General features: G+C 46.8%; 2 protein-coding genes across 6 annotated transcripts in view; both read right to left on the bottom strand.

Annotated features, from left to right (window-relative positions):
- Positions 1 to 3,906, bottom strand: part of grin2aa (glutamate receptor, ionotropic, N-methyl D-aspartate 2A, a) — a 126,902-nt gene extending 122,996 nt beyond the window's left edge. The window contains exon 1 of the mRNA XM_084037259.1: positions 3,769 to 3,906. The gene's annotated coding sequence lies outside the window, so the exon portion shown is untranslated. The remainder of the gene's footprint in view (positions 1 to 3,768) is intronic.
- Positions 3,907 to 14,628: 10,722 nt separating this feature from the next.
- The window catches only part of cacna1ha (calcium channel, voltage-dependent, T type, alpha 1H subunit a), an 85,783-nt gene continuing 79,508 nt past the window's right edge, over positions 14,629 to 20,903 (bottom strand). For 3 of the 5 annotated variants that reach the window (XM_084037256.1, XM_084037253.1, XM_084037255.1), the window contains exons 33-38: positions 20,347 to 20,468; positions 19,475 to 19,633; positions 19,259 to 19,399; positions 18,997 to 19,165; positions 16,799 to 16,956; positions 14,629 to 16,721 (exon numbers count right to left, since the gene is read on the bottom strand). In XM_084037256.1, coding sequence (XP_083893382.1) covers positions 15,366 to 16,721; positions 16,799 to 16,956; positions 18,997 to 19,165; positions 19,259 to 19,399; positions 19,475 to 19,633; positions 20,347 to 20,468 — 2,105 coding nt within the window. In that variant the 3' untranslated portion in view covers positions 14,629 to 15,365. Of the gene's footprint in view, positions 16,722 to 16,798; positions 16,957 to 18,285; positions 18,344 to 18,996; positions 19,166 to 19,258; positions 19,400 to 19,474; positions 19,634 to 20,346; positions 20,469 to 20,903 lie in introns of those variants that run through there. The other 2 variants (XM_084037254.1, XM_084037257.1) reach the window with 2 other exon arrangements.

The raw sequence follows: 20,903 nt of genomic DNA on the forward strand, positions 1-20,903 counted from the left end.
ATTCTGCACAGCAAAGTCAGTTCTGGAGGAGCTTTGTAGAGTGATGTCATCAGATTATTTGGCTAAGGTTCAGAAATTAAACATTTCTACAGGAAGCTAAATATTACAGCATTTAAAAGACATAAGATGTTAGACTCATTATGGGAAGTAAAAATACTCAATCCCCTCACCATCTCACTAAATGTAAATCACTCTCCCATCATCCCCTCACCATCTCTCTCCCATCATCCCCTCACCATCTCTCTCCCATCATCCCCTCACCATCTCTCTCTCCCATCATCCCCTCACCATCTCTCTCTCCCATCATCCCCTCACCATCTCTCTCCCATCATCCCCTCACCATCTCTCTCCCATCATCTCCTCACCATCTCTCTCCCATCATCTCCTCACCATCTCTCTCCCATCATCTCCTCACCATCTCTCCCATCATCCCCTCACCATCTCTCTCCCATCATCCCCTCACCATCTCTCTCCCAGCCATCATCCCCTCACCATCTCTCTCCCAGCCATCATCCCCTCACCATATCTCTCCCATCATCCCCTCTCTCCCATCATCCCCTCTCTCCCATCATCCCCTCACCATCTCTCTCTCCCATCTTCCCCTCACCATCTCTCTCCCATCATCCCCTCACCATCTCTCTCCCATCATCCCCTCACCATATCTCTCCCATCTTCCCCTCACCATCTCTCTCTCCCATCTTCCCCTCACCATCTCTCTCTCCCATCTTCCCCTCACCATCTCTCTCCCATCATCCCCTCACCATCTCTCTCTCCCATCTTCCCCTCACCATCTCTCTCTCCCATCTTCCCCTCACCATCTCTCTCCCATCATCCCCTCTCTCCCATCATCCCCTAACCATATCTCTCCCATCGTCCCCTCACCATCTCTCCCATCATCCCCTCACCATCTCTCTCTCCCATCATCCCCTAACCATATCTCTCCCATCATCCCCTCACCATCTCTCCCATCATCCCCTCGCCATCTCTCTCCCATCATCCCCTCGCCATCTCTCTCCCATCATCCCCTCACCATCTCTCTCCCATCATCCCCTCACCATCTCTCTCCCATCATCCCCTCACCATCTCTCTCCCATCATCCCCTCACCATATCTCTCCCATCATCCCCTCACCATATCTCTCCCATCATCCCCTCACCATCTCTCTCCCATCATCCCCTCACCATCTCTCTCCCATCATCCCCTCACCATATCTCTCCCATCATCCCCTCACCATCTCTCTCCCATCATCCCCTCACCATCTCTCTCCCGTCATCCCCTCACCATCTCTCTCCCGTCATCCCCTCACCATCTCTCTCCCGTCATCCCCTCACCATCTCTCTCCCGTCATCCCCTCACCATCTCTCTCTCCAATCTTCCCCTCACCATCTCTCTCCCATCATCCCCTCACCATCTCTCTCCCATCATCCCCTCTCTCCCATCATCCCCTCACCATCTCTCTCCCATCATCCCCTCACCATCTCTCTCCCATCATCCCCTCACCATATCTCTCCCATCATCCCCTCACCATCTCTCTCCCGTCATCCCCTCACCATCTCTCTCCCGTCATCCCCTCACCATCTCTCTCTCCCGTCATCCCCTCACCATCTCTCTCCCAGCCATCATCCCCTCACCATCTCTCTCCCATCATCCCCTCACCATCTCTCTCCCAGGGCCCGGCCATCTGCTCGGTGTGCCCTGACGTGTGCATGAGCACCCACGAGAAGCCCAGTGGAAGTAATCGTCTGCTACCACTCAGGCTTCAACATGTTGTCTGCCCACTGCACATACCTCTTTAGCTCCCTACAAACCCACCCTGTGTGTGTGTGTGTGTGTGTGTGTGTGTGTGTGTGAGTGTGTGTGTGTGTGTGTGTGTGAGAGAGAGAGAGAGAGAGAGAGAGAGAGAGAGAGAGAGAGAGAGAGAGAGAGAGAGAGAGAGGAACAAAGAAAGAAGTGACACCACTGGTACTCTCTTATATAATGGGTGTGAACGGTGCTGCTCTGTGTGTGTGTGTGTGTGTGTGTGTGTGTGTGTGTGTGTGTGTGTGTGTGTGTGTGTGTGTGTGTGTGTGTGTCTTCCCCCTCTGCACCTGATGCCCAACACACACCTATGCCCCCCCGGCTCCATTGGAATATTACACTCTGTGCTATGCGCTCATTTCTTTTCACTTCTCTTAGAGCTAATTGCATCAGTCACTTTCTGCTCCATTAGCAGGCGGGAGGCCAGTATAAGAACATTGTCTCTCTTTCTGAATCTCTATTTGCGTCATTGGCACGACATGCTAGTATTTAAAGGGAAATAATGGATAAAGAGGATTATAGTAATATATATATATATTTCTATGTGATACGGGGTGTGTTGTTGCAGCAGGCAACAGAGTGAGCTTCTAGTCCTGCAGTCGTCGTGTCGTCGCCCAACAGGACAGAAATGTTTCCTCTGAAGGCCGGAGAGTCTGAGAGTTCAGATTTGAACAATGATGATGAATTTTTGGAAAAAAAACACAGGTGCTGCGTTTGCAAGGCAATCTGGGACTTGATTTTAACCCTTCAGTTATTCTATTTAGAAGAACTAACTTCACAGCTGTGTTAATTCTGTCTTCTATATGTAAAAAAAAGGTGCATTCAATATCAATATCAATCAACCTCTCACACACACACTTGCAGAAGTGGAAGCAGGCAACTCATTAGGTGCAATGGTTCTCGTCTGCAGCGTTGGGTTAATACATTATTCCCTTTTGCTGTCATAAAGATATGGATTGCCCTTCCACGGCTGCAGCTGGCGCCTTTACACGGAGAGAGAGCTTCTCTGCGATGGGAGAGCTGCGCTTCAACAACGTGACCGAATCCCGAGAACAGCGAAGAAGGGGGGAGAGAAGGGGGAGAGAAGGGTGGGAGAGGAGATGTAAATTCATTTGGAGCCCCCCATTATGTTCAATGGGACCAAGACAATGCAAGTGCGACCCCTACTGGTTCAGCGCTTCGCCTGCCTCCTCCACTCCTGGCAAAGAGCTCCTTACATAGTTTTTAGGGCAAAGCCCGTGTTCACTTTCTGTCACGTTTCTTGGGGGAGGGAGAAGGGGGGGGGGGGGGGGTACATGCGCAAGATTTTGCCCTAAAATATCATTCTACCACAGAAACCAGCGCATCCGAGGTGTTTTTAACGCTGGCTGTTCGTCCTGTGGTGGGATGGAGGAGAGCTGGAAGTTGTGCCAAAACCAGCAGCGCGACCAAAAAGCCCGCAATGTGTTATCCAACCTTTGGATCCAATCAGCGGAGCGCACAGACGCGCTGCGTTAAACCCGGCGTGTCTGTCGGCTCAGTGGGGGGTCGGAGCCCAACTATCAATGAGGACACGTTCTCAATCAGTTCATCGGGGGACACGAATCCCCGGATTCAGCTTACCGGGGGCCGGCTCGGAGATGCCGTATACGCGCTTTGAAGCCGGCGCTCCGCGCACTGCGCCAGCCTCGCGAATTAAGAGGGAATTAAAAGACTTCGAGAACCGAGAGAAGGCGGTGTGATATGTTTTGTTCGCATCTCATAACGCGTTTAAATCCGAGTTGGTCGTGTTTGATGGACGGGGGGTGCTCTCCGCGGTGTGTGGGTGCCGCACTTTGGATGAGGGGCGCCTGTGGGGGTAAAAAACCCGCACGAGAGAGAGGAGGAGGAGGGGGTGAGGGTGGGTGGGGGGGAGACAGACACGGTGCATGATCATCACAAGCCAAATTCAGGTGGAAGGGGGTCGAAATAACAGACATGACAAAGTACTTACAGCATCTCCCTTCCACAGAGCTCCAAAACAGTGTGAGATGACATTGCAACAGTCTCCTCTCTCCTCCGAGAAACCATGCAGCCTCGCAAACACACCAGGAGGAGGAGGAGGAGGAGGAGGAGGAGAAATCACGGATTCACCGGCAATGAATTATTTCCACCGTGTCCCAAAGAAGAAGAGAAAAAAAGCTGAATGAAATCCCTCCGTTGTATCACTTCAGGGGCGCGCAGCTGCGAACCAAATCACTGTTGTTGTAATCCAATCTTCATTGTGTGTGTATGTGTGTGTGTGTGTGTGTGTGTGTATTTGTGCGTCCGCCGCGGATTCTCCACCGCAATCTCCGCTGGCCCCCGCGTGCACGGTTTGGGGGTCTCGAGCCGCCTCTGTGCGCTCGCGGGCTCCCGGTGTCCCGTTGTTATTATTCCTGTCCCGGGCGAGGAGAGCAAGCGGCAGGTGAGCAGCCGCCGGACGCACACGGAAGACGCACACGCACATCGACTACTACAGCAGCGGCTCCGGCAGCCTGGAACCGTGCATGGGACTCCGCTCCCAACGTCTCTCTCTCTCTCTCTCTCTCTCTCTCTCTCTCTCTATCCCAACGTCTCTCTCTCTCTCGGTCTCTCGTCGTGCACGTGTAGAAAGAGAGAGTGCACGCGATTTCTCGTTCCTATGCGTGTGCCTGCGCGCTTCTGCAGAGGCTGGGGCAGCTGGATGGATAGACGGACCGTCTCTCTCTCTCTCTCTCCCTCTCCCTCTCCCTCTCTCTCTCTCTCTCTCTCTCTCTCTCTCTCTCTCTCTCTCTCTGCGCTAAAGCTCCTTCAGGGAGAAGCTCACTTAAAGACAGACTGATACACAGTTGGACTAAATGCAAATGATTCACACAGCAATGTCTCTTTTTTTACCCTCCTCTCCTAACGTCTCCATTCCACTTTTCTTTTTTTTCTTTTTTTTTTGGTAACTCAACAACTGTCTTCCCTCCATCCGGGAAACTTGAGCGCAGATAAAAGTAGAGCTACAACCACCAGTGGTGCAAAAAAAAAAAAAAAAAAGAGAGAGAGAAATACCAGCCTATTAATAAACGGAAAGTTCAGCCAAAGAGATACAAACGTGGCAACACAGAAACAACAGTGTTGCCAATAAGTTGCCTCCAAAATAAAACGCTCATAACGTCTCGCTGTGATTTAGAGGGAAGCTACAGGATTTCGTCCATAGTTTAAAGACGTGTGGAAGCTTACCCGAGCATTTCTGCAGAAGTTTTCCTTCATCCGTCCATTACACCCGTTGTTTATCGTAGCATCGATCAGGTGGCGTCACGCCTTAACTTGGCCTGCTTTCGAGCTGGAAACAAGAGGGCGAAACTTTTTGGTTCCTTTTTCCGTGAACACTTTCAAATCCCGTCTGAACTCTGTCATAAATCCGCTTTATGGGGCGACTGGGCAGATTTAGTTCAGGCAGAAGGTGGAGGACTGGACAGCTTTTTAAAAAGAATGGTCAAGACGAATGCAGCCTGTGGGCAACGGGACACTCCAAAGTCCCAGAGACTTCCTGCCTCCCCAAACCCAAACTGGATCACTTAGTAATGTTGGTCTACATGAGTTCCTTTCTCTGTTTTCATGCAGCTTTGAGAGTAACATGACCTTGATGTGTGAAATCAGAGTTCCTCTTTATTGTACATTGAGTAATAAATACACAGCATGACAGCATCTATCTATCTATCTATCTATCTATCTATCTATCTATCTATCTATCTATCTATCTATCTATCTATCTATCTATCTATCTATCTATCTATCTATCTATCTATCTATCTATCTATCTATCTATCCATCCATCCATCCATCCATCCATCCATCCATCCAAGATCTTAAATCTTAGCAAGCTCAGTGGATCTCTCCTTGGTCATGTGCATTTCCACATCTCTCTCTCTCTCTCTCTCTCTCTCTCTCTCTCTCTCTCTCTCTCTCTCTGAGGAGAGTAGCAGAGGCGGGAGAGGAGATGAGAAAGAGAGAGAGAGAGAGAGAGAGAGAGAGAGAGAGAGAGAGAGAGAGAGAGAGAGAGAGAGAGAGTGTTCCTGTACATGCAGTATTACTGGCTTTAATGGGTATATAGTCACAATTCACACCTGACTGAGCAAACGACGATCAAACGGATGGAGATGCTGGAAGGTGGCAGTGTGTGTGTGTGTGTGTGTGTGTGTGTGTGTGTGTGTGCGTGTGTGTGTGTGTGTGTGTGTGTGTGTGTGTGCTGGCCACTGGCTCTGTTTCAGTGTATATGTGCTATAAATGCTATCCACGTCTCTGCAGCATCTTCTTTTATGCTATTTGAGGATTCATCATGTGCTGTTGATGCACCATGCACCCCCCCCCCCCCCCCCCCCCCCTTCACTGTATACAGTAAAGAACTGATCCTACGTCAGCAGGGTCACGTCCCCCCCAACGAAGACCCTCCATAAGTACCGCGGACGTGTGACAGAATGTCACAGAATGCCATTGTGACATTAGAAAGGCTCAGTCGGGTTACTATCAACTCTTAATTGGGAATCACACACACATTATAGTAGGCTACGTCCCTTCGGGAGTATTACGCTGCATGGGAAGGGCTTTATGGATATTAAAATGGCAGGTTAGACATTCTGAAATGATTTAAAATATTCTGCCAACTACAAGAAAACACATTAGGGATGTTGCAGGTCTCAAATTGTCATACCTCCGAGCATTCAGATGGAAATTACACAGCGACTAATACAGGAAATGAGAACGCAGTATCGCAGATATATTCCTTCTCCCCCCATAATGTAATAATGATAACGCTCTCATGGCTTTACATTTTTGCAGCCTACTTTCCCTCCCACAGTGCATCGCATTCTGCCTGGTCAGAAAAATCTTTCACTATTGATTTGACACATATATTGAGGTGACCAGTGACCCGTTTGTCATTCCCACTTATTAGCCAGTGAGCTGGAGGGTATAGTGATGGAGTTAGTCCGCTGAGGGTCACGGGGAGGCTGGGACGTATATATAAGGAGAACCCACGGGACGGATCAGCAGCTCGCCGTGACCTCGCTGCTCTTCTTTATCATTTCCATGAGATAAGTGGTGACATCATGAGTCCGATTCTCTGCTATAAAAACAGAAGCAAAAGGTGAGTTTAAGTGTCACAAGTAGAATATTCCAACCACGGTTTGGGGTGGAGAGCTGGAAGCATCATCAGCGTGTGTTGAGGTGAAGGTGCAGCTGTGATCCTGGTCCACTGAACCCAGAAGTCAGATGGCACGCCGACGTCTTCGCCACTTTGCAGAGACAGAAAAAAAAAAAGTGGGCATGGCACATCCTTAATGTGAACGCATTCAGCTAAATGCTAATGAGGCTAATTCAGCTCTCATAATTCCTGCAGCGAGTCCCTCAGGATTAGGGAAGTAACACTGTCACAAGGCTTTGCTGAAATCCACAAAAACCAACACACAGGATTGGAAAAAAAATCCCATGAAACCCTCATTATCTTCAAAAGGATAAAAGTATTTATCTAAATGATTAACTATTTTAGGAACACAGGAGCCGAGCTCATCTGGCTCCCTTTGGATCCTCAGAAAGTCTGTGCTCTCGTGGAAACAGGAAGTACTGACTGCTTGGCGGATGTTCAACTAGCGTTAGAGATCCCTTCTCTTCTGGATCTGATCCAGTTCTTCTCTGGTCTAACATTCACACTGGATGATGCTGACTTGTCCAACACAAGGCCCGTCCTTTGTCCTTCATTTCACTGTGTTTTATTTGAGTTGTTCCCGGCCGAGTTATTGGGGTTGACCTGCAAGTCCACCAGGCCTCAGTTCAGCAGGTGGTCCTGGTGTCCTCAAGACTCCTTCATGGACCACCAAGGAAACTCATCCTCATCCAAAAACAATTCAGGAAAAACATTATCTTCAGACACAGCTATGAATGGACAAAGCTGGACATGGGCGGGACTGGAGGTGTCTGCATGTGTGTGTGTGTGTGTGTGTGTGTGTTGGCTTGAGGGTGCCGGTGGTGGCAGACATGTCGGGCTGTGTGTGTGTGTGTGTGTGTGTGTGTGTGTGTGTGTGTGTGTGTGTGTGTGTGTGTGTGAGACACGCTGGGGGTGGGAGACGAGGGGTGTTACCAGGTCACCAAACAGCTGTCTGGGAGAGAGAACGGCCGCAAGGGGTGGTGCAACACACACACACACACACACACACACACACCCACACACACACACACACACCCACACACACACACACACACAGGGAGGGTAACTCAACCACAGATATGAAACGGACAGACAGGAAAACAGATGCTACAGTATCCAACGTCCCAAACCCACACACACACACACACACACACACACACACACACACACACACACACACACACACACACACACCACTGCAACGCAACACACAGATTAATTGGTTCCTGATCTTTTTATTGAGAGTATTATTCAGTGTTCTTCTGATTCAGTAACCTGATAATAAAAATCCATTTCTCTCTCACAGACTCCGAGTCAGCTCACGTCCATACTGCTAATTTTATAGGAGGACACACGCTCTTATTTTGAAGGGTCAGGAGGGAAGCAGAGAGACAGGGGAGGGTCAGAAATGGACATAGTTGAGAGGAAGTGGTGTTGAAAGAGAGAAAAGTGAAGATAAAAGCAGCTTTCTGTCTCCTCTTGAGCGTTTTAAATCCCTTCAAGTCGTAGATATTTCATCTTTATGGATTAAACGATTGATAAAACAAAAATGAACCAGGATGGTTAAATGATGACAAATCTCAAAATGTTGAAAGAACTTAATGTGCCCTTCTAAATTGATATCCAGTTCTCTTCCTGAAATGGACTGAAGATAATAACGTCCAGCTCACTTTGTTCACCATTGTTCTTCTTCTCATTGTGTGTTGATGTCAGTAGGACCAGAGGTCAGGTGTTCAGCCTGCACCCGGACTTTTCTACAGGCCTCATTAGCCACCGATGGAATAATACGATGAGATCAGACATTATTCCGCATCCATAAGCAGCGTGACTTCCTCCTTGATTGTGACTGCTCCACTGGTGCCGTCGCAAAATACCATCAATCTTGACCTTTCTCTGCATCACGCCATCGTTTGTGAACTCTGAACACTCCACGCCATCAAGCCTCAGTCTTACATGTTGGAATATATGTTATTAAAGCACCTGAATACTGTATGTACTTCACTACAATAAAAAAGGACACCTAAATACGATGATAAAGGATAAAATCTGAAAATAACATGACGATGAAACGAGGAGCGGATCCAAGAATAGAAGAAAAATCAACAGGATACCAGGAGGGGGTATTTATAGCCCGCGTGGCGGAGTAACACCGTCTTATTGCTTCGTCTCGATGTGAACTGTGGACCGTAGCAAAAATAATCGTAATGAAAAAGAAAATGCAATGGCCGCAACTCTGATTTCCTGAGGGAGCCTTAAGCCAAGTGTCTTTCTGAGCAGGTGAGAGGCTTTTCAATTGTTTTCTCCTTTTATGTGGCAAACCGTCTGAAAGCGATCACTCGGGGCTGAGTGAAGGCGTCCTGCAACGAGACACCGCTTTGAGAAACGTCCCGGCGGAGCACTTTAGGTCGGCCACAGGTGGGAGAGGAATAAGGTTTGGGCTTAGTTTGGTCGCTGAGGATTAGTTCAGGAATAGCTTCCTCGCCTCGAGACTCAGATCCCTCATCATGTTGTTTTCATTCAGTCATAAAAAACATCTTAATGTTGGGAAACGTCCAACTTTCTAAGTCTTTGGTGCTTCGACGAAGTAAAAAAACGCTTCCACTTCCTCCTTCATGTCAGAGGTCAGCTCCACAGCGCCACCACTGGTGCTGCTGGGGATTCAACCCCCTGCCCTGCAGTGTAATTCCTCACTATAACAGAGATTTACACCAGCTAAGGCTCTCTACCTTCGGATGCCAAGTTTCCTTTCCGTGGCTTCATAAGTGACCGAGCTGCTTCACACAGATTTCCAAACAGGTGCTGAAGGAGGAAACTTTTTTGAAGCCGTGTGACCAATCTGGTGGGGGGGGGGGGGGGGGGGGGGGGGGGGGTTGCTGAACAGCCAAATGTGGGTATCCAATTAAAAACTGCTTCATGGCACGGTGAAGATGGAAAAGCTGGCTGTCTGACAGCAGACTGTTAGCAGGTGATGGACTTGTTTGAAGAGCAGATAAAGTGCAGAGGCATATGGGGAGGGATGGCTCTGAGTCTGTATCTGCAAGGCTGCCTTTTCAAGCCACGCTTCAGAGAGATTATAAGCCCAAAAGAGAGGGAGATGTTTCTTTAAACGGCGGCAGCAGCAGCAGAAGTCAGCCCGTGAATGAAGCTTTGACCGGCTCGTTTTCAAACGTGGGGACGCAGAGCTGCATTCAAACCGGGGGAATGTGTCTTCTAACACATCAAAAGGCAATGAGCACAAAGCCTAGAGGGTTATTTTATAAGGAATGGGCGATAAATTCATATTGAATTTGTTACAGTGAATCCATTAAGAAGACAAAGGCTTAAATAAATACTGGCATTTGACAACAAAAAAAAAAAGCTGCCTGTCAGAGGAGCTTCTTTTTTCTGTCATCTTGACCTTTACTTCTCACTGCAACGTATTACAGTTGACGTTCACTGCCGTACACACGTGCACTCTCACATGCACAGCAATTAAGTCACAGTCACATTCGGTGTTCAGCAGCACCATCTGTTGTCGCGCTGAACGGAGGAACTGGAGGAGTGGATTCCAGGATGTGAGGGAGGATGTTGCAGCTTCCAACACGCTTCCAGGGCTGGATTCCTCCTCTCCGGCTGAGCATGCATCGCTTCTTTTGAAATGTGGGGGACTAGATTCCCTTTTTTGGTGAGAGATCATGTGATCACATTAAAGAATGGAGGAAAAAAGACAAGAAAGCATTAGACATGAAACACTGTGAGTCAGTTGTCCTTGACTGCATACTTTACTTTGATGATGAGAATCTTCACTGCTGTAAAATGATGTACTGTACATTCTTCATGGGGCTCTCTTGCTTTATTTAGATAATCAAACACTGCCACCTAGTGGCTGAAATATTTCCCTACAGAGGCAAGACAAGTTTTGAAATAAAAACAAGGCAATATAAAAAAAAGATGCACATTAAAAAGAGATATAAAATAAATGTCAAAAACACTGGCTTCTCCATTTACCGCTGTGAAGAAATAGGAACCGGCCCATTTATTCTTGAAAAATTGGAATTAATTATTTCTCTGCTTGAAAAGTCACCCAGGGTTAATTGGACCCTTTGGCGGGGCCAGATCTGGCCCTCGGGCCATATGTTTGACATCCCTGTTCACCAGAAGAGTTGGTTTAGTCCATTAGATCACTTCCTTCTTTTATCTACATTATATCTCTTGATACCCATCAGACAACCTGTGTTTTGCCGTTGATGAATTTTGTCCCTCGTCGCCTCCAGTGGAGAATATCTTGTTCTCGTCTGCTATTTTAAAAAAAACAAACATATTTTTCATTTAAGCCTCCAGTGTGATCGACCTGATCCCAACAGTTCAACAACTCTGTAACAAAAGACTTTCATATTTCGTTGTCTGAAATGAGATCCAGACAAAATTACATTGTGGTTATTGGAAAAATATGATGTGGTTGGGAGTCGGTCGCTAATCTATATTTGGTATTTTATTTGTGTTTGTTTATCCTATATAAATATATATATAAATATATAAATATATATATATATATATATATATATATATATATATATATATATATATATATATATATATATATATCCTAACCTGCACTGATGTGAATATCTAAGAGTTTAATGAATCAGTTTTTGTTATTTCTAATAAATAACAGCCTCTGGTGGACAATCTATGTAATTGCACCACAGTTCTATTTTACATCTTCCAGTCTTTACTCTTCATCTCACATATAAACCAATGGACACTTTAATGCTCAGGTTCTTCTAGGAATGAAATCATTAACGGGAACATTTACACCAACGTAAGAAATAAAACAGACGTGTGTCAGCAATAAAAAAAACTTGTATTTTTTTTTTAATCGACAGGGAAACATCCTTCAGGACAACGGTTGGTCATCACACAATAATCAGCAACGATACAATGCAGAGAGTCCGACTGTGTCGAGCCTTTAAACGCCTCCCCTGTCCCCTCACAGGAAATAACGGAGGGCTTATTATTGCAGACACCTTGGCTCTCCTCCGACAGGTGGATAGAACACACCTCCTCCCCTCCTTGTAAGGCTTGGGGGGGTTTTAGGGGTGAGGGGTCATCACTGAAGGGTTATTAAAAAAACAAAAAAACAAAAGAAAGAAAGAAAACACAAGGCGTCTGATTCATCAAAGTCTATCACAGTTTGAACTTTCTGGAGTGTGGCGTCATGGCAACCAATCACAACTTATCAATAACTGTATGTGTGTATGTGCATCAGGGCAGAGGCTACTCCTACGCAAAATATACATCAGTTAATTAGTTTCACCGTCACCAGAGTTCTAGTGTGTTTAGAGTGAAAAAAAAGGCTCACCTCGACATTAAATAACGTCGGTTCTGAACAAAATAGAACCGACTTGGTTTCCATTTCTCTCTATAAAACTGTATAAAGAGGAGCTCCGTCCTCATACAGCAAAGAACCACCCAGTATTGCATTGGACAATAAAGAATGGGGTCATTTTAATCAGTATTTTTAACAGATACCAATTATTCAGAGCCCAGTGCAAGTTAGGTAGTCAATGGAAACAAATGTTTCAAATGGAAACATCTGGAAATATCAAAATCTCTAAAACATCCAGATGATTCTTTCCCAAAAGTCTTTTTTTTTTTTATCTTAAATCAGAACATGCAATAGTCAAAACTGTTTCCTCAAAAAAAAAAAAAAAAAAAAAACAGGATTTAAATACCGAGATCCAAAGATCTGTAAATCTGTAAGAACAATTATGCAGTCACTAACAAACTGTGTGGATTAATATGGCGATATGCTGTCGATCTGGGGGTCCGTCCGAGTCAAATAAGAGCGAGACAGACGGAGGCCGTCTTCGGACCAGTTAAAACCTCCCGTTGCTGACAATCTGTGCAAGAAGAGGACACGAAACGGGACAAAGCGGTCGCACAACAGCGTGTCCGAGCACGAAACTGTATTCCTTACACCGGGGGGACGAGACTCAGATGTGCTTCTGCATGTCAGAGCTGGAAGATTCTCAAATTTCACCTTCCGAGACCTTTTCATTTAACATGCCAACCTAACGTCAGAGGTCAGAGGTCAGAGGTGTTGACCTGGGGCAAACTCCTACATGCATGCTGGGAGATTTAAAAGTGATGAAAGTGTTGCTAATAATCTGATGATAATCTACGATAATGTTCTTTTCACCGCTGACCTCGTGAGTTCCTGCAGGAAACTCTCACAGCCTTTTAGTGACATTAAAGGATCATTCTGTAAAATCTACAAGAAAAAAAAATGAGATATGTCCCCTTTAATTTTCAAATGAATGTTAATAAAAATATATGACACATCAATAAAATTCAAGGCTTTTTCGCCGACCTCAGAGACTCTTTGTCATCCAGTAAAATCAACGACAAACGCTTTGGTTGGCGACACCCAGCGAGATGCGGTTCTAGAAACACTGTGGGGATTACAAAGACGCTGACCCAGCCAGCTGCCTTTAAAGGAGGAGTCCGTAGTACCAGCAGCTCACAAGCATGCTTCCTGCCTACCTGTGCCCAACCCCACACATGTGCACAAACTAGAATACAATACATATTGTGCTGTGTCTGAATAAATGTATGGCTTGGTGAGAAAGATCACTCACATGATTCCATCTGCAGATGAGGTTAACTTCAGTGATATCAAGTCACAAATGCGGTCATCTTAGGCTGATTATGTGGCGGGGAAATAAAATCGAGGGGGGGATAACCTCAGCAGAGATGCATGTCACTAATCTCTTTACAGTAACCCAATCAACGCTGCTTCCAGCCGTAACCGTAGCAACGGGGCAAGTACCATGAACACCAGCGATAGAAAGACTCTATCATCATATAAAAATGGGTTTATATCATATATAGTAGTTCTACAGTATGTACGAACACAAGAGTGTGGTTTGTTTTTAATGCGTGGAAGTCACTATATTTTCCACAAGTATATATTATTATTGCACTCTGGCTACACATATTTAGTAAGTTAGTTAGTTTGGTTGTCTTCAGATGTACAGAAACACTAGGTGGCGTCGGAGCTGATCCAGCGTGGACGACAGCCGTCGAAGTCGGGGCTCAGAGATGACGTCGTTACCAGGGCAACGCCGGGTTTCTGTCCAGATTGTGCGTTTTCCCCATCGTAGTCGGCAGCGCGCAGAGATGTTTAGCTGCCTGCAGGTTGGTCATAAATAAAAGAAGTGGAGTTTTTCCTGCGTTGCAGTAAATGCAGCATGTTTGAAACTCACTACAGTATGTGGGGGGGGCAATTTTGGAATAATAGCCACAATGCAGGGTGGAAAAAACCTCTTAGAATGAATTTGGTTTGCATCACTGAGCCCGCTTCTTAAGACTGTTTAGACACCAAATACATAGAAATCTGAGACGAAGCTACAGAGACACGTCACATCCTATTCTCTTCTTTCTGTTTTTTTCAAAATAGAAAAATAAAAATCCCGCTCCTCGTCCTCGGCTAGCCCATTGAGAGGAGGCGTGACCTCGCTGCTCCCCCCTGCTCCAAAAAGAAACATACATTCACAAGAGGACAACGGAGGAAAAACAAGCAACTTGAAATTCAAATTTTTTGTGTGCAAAAAACATTTTTTTTTTAGATCTCTATAAAAATATGTGCATATGGATAGAGCTATTTTTAATCTCACCAAATACAGTATTTTCCTTTATTTACACTGCACAGATACACAAATAAACATACACTACAGCTCTGCCCTGCTTCCCCTCTCTGTCGCTGCAGGCGTAAGAACAACATGGCCGACTTCCATGACGACAGATGTGACAATACTCGCACGTAGGAGAAGAAATAAACGCAGACGCTCACTCACACACACACTTCTGCTCGGATCAATGTGATCGAGGAGCAGAGGAGGGGCAAGCAGAACTTCTGTAGAAAACCTGAAGTTGCATATCCCACGATTCCCCCCTCCCCCCCTCCAAAAAACAAAAAACGCTCGCATTTCACAAACCACTTCTTGTTTAAAAAGTCAGAGGTTGTCAGCCAGACGCTGCTTCCTGATTGGCTCGCGTGGGTGGGGACAGTGTTTCAAAAAAAAAACTTTGGCTACGGAGTTAGGTGGCTTTAGTCCCGGTGTGTTTTTCTAGTACGAGTCCCTAACACACCGTGTACAGTGGGTACTGTTGGACTGGTACCGCCTCAGTGGATCTGGTCCTTCAAGTCGGGTTGAGGATGATGGATCCACTGTCTTATTCTGGGGCGGAACTACCAGCGTCTCTGGAACGAATAATGTCTTTTCATATTCGAACAAAAACAAATCCATCTCCCAGTTTCTCTCATTTCCTCCCTCAGCACCGATCTGTGCTGAGGTCAGCCGACGTCAGAGATTTAGGACCGATGAATTCACTTCCTGTAGGCTAATGCCCGATGTTCACTGAGCGGTCCTCCGATTCTTTGCACTGAATCCCGCGCTGCTCCCCAGTCTGTTGTCGAAGGGGGACGAGCAGGTGGCGGTATCGGCCTCTGATAGACCAGCTGACAGGCCGCTCATGTATCTGGACTGTGGTTGGTCGAAGGTGAACTGGGGGAGGGGGATGTAGTCGCCCGTGAGGGGGGAGCGCCTGGCGGCGGGCGAGAGGGAGTGCGCCTGTGAGAAAGGCGTCGGGACGAGGGGCGCGTGAGGCTGGATGAAGATGTTGGGGCTGATGGGGATGTGTGGGAGTACAGGCGTGGTGGCGTGCGGCGGCGTGTACGTCTGGGCGTGTGTCGGAGTGGACGCCCGCGACCGAGTCGGCGTGCGGACGGGGGCGAGTGACGTGTGCATCGGGGAGAGCGCCTGTGGGTCGTCCTGCGTGTGCGGGGTCAAGTCGTAGGACGGCGTCCTGCGTCTCAGCAGCATGCTGCAGTCGGCCAGCTTCGGGGGCGAGGCCACTTGGGCGTGCTCCCTCTCGCAGGGCGGGTGGATGGAGATACAAGGAGGACTCATCTTCTTCTTCCTGTGGCCGCCGCCGACCGACTGCACCCTCACGGGGAACGCCTGGCCACTTTTCTCCGAGCGGTGGGCGAAGGGTTGGTTCTCACCGGCGATGACAGCCTGCGGGAGGCAGACCTCGATGGAGTGGCGCCGCTGGTCGTCCGGGTAACCAGCAGACAGCGACGACGGGTTGTCCACGATTAAACCCTTCCTCGAGTCGGGGTCCGTCAATCCCGCCCGGAGAAGACTGATGGAGCTCCTCGAGGAGGAAGGCGGCAGCGGGGGAGGCAGAGGAGGGGAGGAGCTGGAGTCGGCGTTGAGGGTGGCGTAGGGGGAGAGGGAGTGACTGCGGCCGACCTTCCCTCGGCTCTCCTGCCCTCCTCGCTCCTCGTCCCTCCAGCGGAGGCGGGCGGAGCTGGTGATGTGATACACTTCCTCATCCGCCGGGTCGCAGAGGGAGACGGCGGAGGGCGGTCGAGGTCTCCGGAGGCTGGGAGGGCGCAGGGGGAGACGGGGCGAGGGAGGCGGGGGGAGAAGAAGCGAGGGGGAAGACGGCGGAGGAGGGAGGGAAGAGGGGGAGGAGAGCAGAGTGTGCAGAGAAGAGGGAGAGGGAGGAGGGAGTGGGAAGGCAGAAGGGGAAGAGGGAGGCAGAGAGAGGGCTGAGGGGGAGGAGGGGGGAGGAGGAGGCAGAGGAGATGGGGGGGAGGTATGAGGTGAGAGGGGGGAAGGGGAAAGGGGAGTGAGGTGGATGGGGTTGGGCCTCTCCTGGAGCTCACAACTCTGAGACTCCACAGAATCTACTTTAACTGCCACCTGCAACAAAAAAACACACTTTCACATTTAGAAACCCACGCAGGCGTTAACGTTGGTATCGAGGCGGCGGGTCTCACCTGTCGGAGCAGCGCCCGCGGGGAGGGGCTGGGCGTGGGCGGGGTGATGCGGGGGAGGGTGAGGGTGGGAGGCGGCCGAGGGTGAACGGGGGAAATGTCCGGCACCTGCAGGAGGGCGCGGCTCTCACACGGCTGGGAGCGCACCGACGTCACCGAGCCTGCGGGTGGAAACGCGTCCGTGTCACACACCGGATCACACGTGCACGCTCTCAATGCAAACACATGCACTGATGCAGAAGACGCATGCACATACACTAGGCTACTTCTGCTACTTTAAATTAGCATATTTGATGATTGCAAAACTATAATATCAAACACTTTATTTTGATAGGATATATTTGGATTTGAGCAAGAAGAAGAAATGAAAGTTGCATTTTTTTTAAATTCATTTATAATTGCTGCAAATCTGCTGTCAAAATAAAGTGTTTTCTGAATGAGCACATACAGCAGGTTTCTCATCCAAACAACCGTTATCAGGAAGTAGCACTAAACTGAGTATCAGGGATTATCATAGTATATATATCAAGTATATATATGTCATATTCTGCATTAGATCCTGGTTACATTAACAGCTCTATGTGACTGTATTTAAACATGGTATAGATCTCTCATAGTGATCAAGTTAATGGTAGATCATAGAGCCCGACCGATAAAGGATTTTGAAGGCCGATACCAATACAAATGTTTGTTGATTTAAAAATCCGATATTCCGATATATCGGCCGATATTTTTTTATTATTTCAGAAACGCGTAACAAAACATTTACAGATTTCCCTAACATCAGTTATTTGTAGTTATTTATGAGTCTTCACTAAAATAATATGACAATTTAAAAATTTAAAAATAAAGTTGTTTAAAAATAAACTTATATTAAAGTTCTGATAAATAAAATGTAAAAATACAAACTTTAGATATAAAACTTAAAGTCCTTTGAACAAAAACACAAAAAAAAGACTTGGTAAGCTTCATAAATATAACTTCGAACAAGACTTGAGACAAATTCTGTTAAGTTCTATGATTGTGTTTCGTCCCGTTTTTATTTTATTTTTTTTAAATATTCATTTATGGGTCATTATAAATGCCGATACCGATAGTTTGGAAATGCCTAATATCGGCCGATGATATCGGCCCGGCGATATATCGGTCGGGCTCTAGTCATATAGCTGTAACCATGATCTTAGGCATTCTGCACATACAGGTCCAGTACACCTGTGAGTTCAGAAGTAAAACGGGTTAAAAACATTGCAACCAGGTCATATTCCGTGGTTCTTTCAGGCCAAGCTGTAAAGCCACTCGATCGTACAAATATCATTACAGATTGATCAGATTTTGTATTTTACAACTATCGCGTTGTGACTTTGCAGCTCGGCCGTGAAGTCAACCGTCATTCTCGTCGGGGCATCCAGCCATTCCACAGCTGAGCAGATGAGCCTGTGTGAAGGCTGCAGAGGTTCACATTGCACCAGCTCATCCACTACAGTCAGTACCTTGGGACAGAGCTGGGTCTGTCCACAGCCTGGCCACACACATGCCATTAGAATCTGACTGCAGATAAAACAGCGCTGGTCAGTTTCTTCGAGTCGCATCTTTACACGGCTTCTAATTTGTCTTTTGCTTTGTGTTTAAAGACCCAAGCCTGAACTGGAAATCACCAGAAATCGACAGGTAGTATGAAAGACATTTGAGAACAAAATCTATATTTTGTTTGGAATTTGGCAGCAATCAAAACTTCTGGATTGGGTCTTTAAAAACACTGGAAACCTTTAGTATCTTAAGATACATTTGTTTGGAATCTAGAAAAAAAAGCTAGACTTAATAAGAACTCCATACAAACAACGTACTTGAAACCTTAGTCCTCCATTAAAATTACATCAATGTGTTGTTGGTTACTTTCATTTCTGTGTCATGCCAAACATCTGATTCATCCTACATGGGATCACAAGACACCACTATTTCACAAAACACATTTCCTCCAGAAACACAGAGCAACAAAAGATAACCATATTCAAAAATACGTCTATATTCTTTCAAATAACAACTTTACTTTGGTGGTAGAAATGTGCATGCATCATTGAACGATCTATAGTATATGATTAGCATCTGAGCCTCTTAAAACCTCTCGCTCATTACATATCTCACATTTAAATCCTGAACTGACGGGTTAAATTAACTCTTCCTCTCCTTCTACGCTATGTTACCTGAATGCTGGTGCTGGGGACTGAGCTCCACCTCCTCCAAAGGGTAGGGGGCGCTGGCGGGCCGCACGGGTCGGAACATGTAGCTGTCGTTAGGCAGAGAGTGCATCCTGGATACGGACATCTTCCTTGACGACAGCAGGTCCTGGTCGCCGTAGTGCACCTCTTCCTCCTGCGGGGGGAGCCAGAGACCACAGAGTGTTGGCGCTGACTGCAGTCGTGTGCTTCCCCTCTCACTGAATGAGTCAGGGAAGGTCCCTCCTACCTGTCCAGGTGAATGTGGGCACGGGCCCACGTAGGTTCCCCCCGCCGAGCTCTTGCTGGAGGTTGTGCTTAGTTTGCGTTGCCTCTCCATCGCCATTTCCAGGGCGATCTCTGCGTCCATCTCTGCGTCCTCTTTAGCCTCCTGCAGAAAAGACACGTACTTAATACCTCTGGTTGATCACATGCTCACATGGACCAGATCTACACGTCTGCGTACCTTGTTGCTTTCCTCGAGGTGCTTCATCAAAACGGCCACGACCACGTTGACCAGCACAAACTGGGCCATGAGCACGAACGTGACGAAGTAAATGGGAGAGACCAAAGGCAGGTAAGAGAAGCAGTGGCTTTCGTCTGGATGGCACTCCCTCAACGTGTCCTCAAAAGACACAGAAGAGAGAGAGAGAGTGAAACAAAGTGGCACACACACACACACACACACACACACACACACACACACCAACCAGCTATTACAGTTGGATGTGCACAATTGAACAACTGTGTGTCTAATACACCGGAGGCAAAGCTTTGAAATCCTCACATTTGGGAATAAGATACAGAGCCTCATTTAGAACTTCAGAAAATGAGAAACTGGAAGTATCTAAGGACAGTGGGAGGGATGGAGGGCCGCGGCTACTTTCCTCAGCTACATAACTACGTCTGCAGATGTAAAACAAGTGGAGATTTCATCTCCAGTTTAAACGTAGAACGTGTGGTTCTGACTGCTGGGTTACTGGAAATAAAGGGGGTGTGATTAGATTGTATGAAGAAATTCTATCCTCAAATTATATAAATCAACGGAAATTCAATATTAAATCATGAAAAATCAACAAAAGTATGTGTATCATTGTTGAAGATACCAGTTTGTCTATTTAAATACATTTATAAGGATGATTATGTCAGTATGAGATTCTTTAATAAAATAAAAACCCAAATGTGAAAGTGTTGACATTGCTCAGGCTCAAAGTCACTTTATTGTTTCATAATTGCTTTTGGAGGTCATTGCACTGTGTGGTAATGAGATATGCTAGTCATTGTGTGTGTGTGTGTGTGTGTGTGTGTGTGTGTGTGTGTGTGTGTGTGTGTTCATACTTTCATAATCCCGTTCCAGTTGTCTCCGGTGGACACTCGGAACAGAGTGAGGAAGGCCATCCCGAAGTTCTCGAAGGTGGCGTGACGACTCAGACCCTCACATGGGTTGTTAGGGTTGCACTCTGATCAACACAGGAGACACCGAGCGACCCGGGTTACACCACAGTATAAACTCAGACACCATCATATGAGAGTCCTGATGCTTTAAACACAGCTGCTGAGCAGCGAGTCCCTGCAGAGGAGAGCAGAACAAAGCCTCCAACCGTCTCAGGGTCAATCTGTCAGAAAGCGGGAGGAAGATGAGAGGTGCAGCTCAAAGCAACCGTCTACGCCATCTTTCCATGATAATAGATGGATTCAAACTATACTCATGACTGAAATACACAAAGAAAGAGACAAAACAACAATAATATCATAGATTTTATATACAAAATACCAGATAAAAGGGGCAGACTCTTTAGCATAAACTAATTAAGATAAAAAAGTACAAGTGAGTATTTGAATTTAAAGCTAAAAATGTGCTGCCAGCCGTTCCACCTTCATTAGTGGGAATAAAG

The sequence above is a fragment of the Eutrigla gurnardus genome (genome assembly GCF_963514095.1).
Source record: "Eutrigla gurnardus genome assembly, chromosome: 20".
NCBI lineage: Eukaryota > Metazoa > Chordata > Actinopteri > Perciformes > Triglidae > Eutrigla > Eutrigla gurnardus.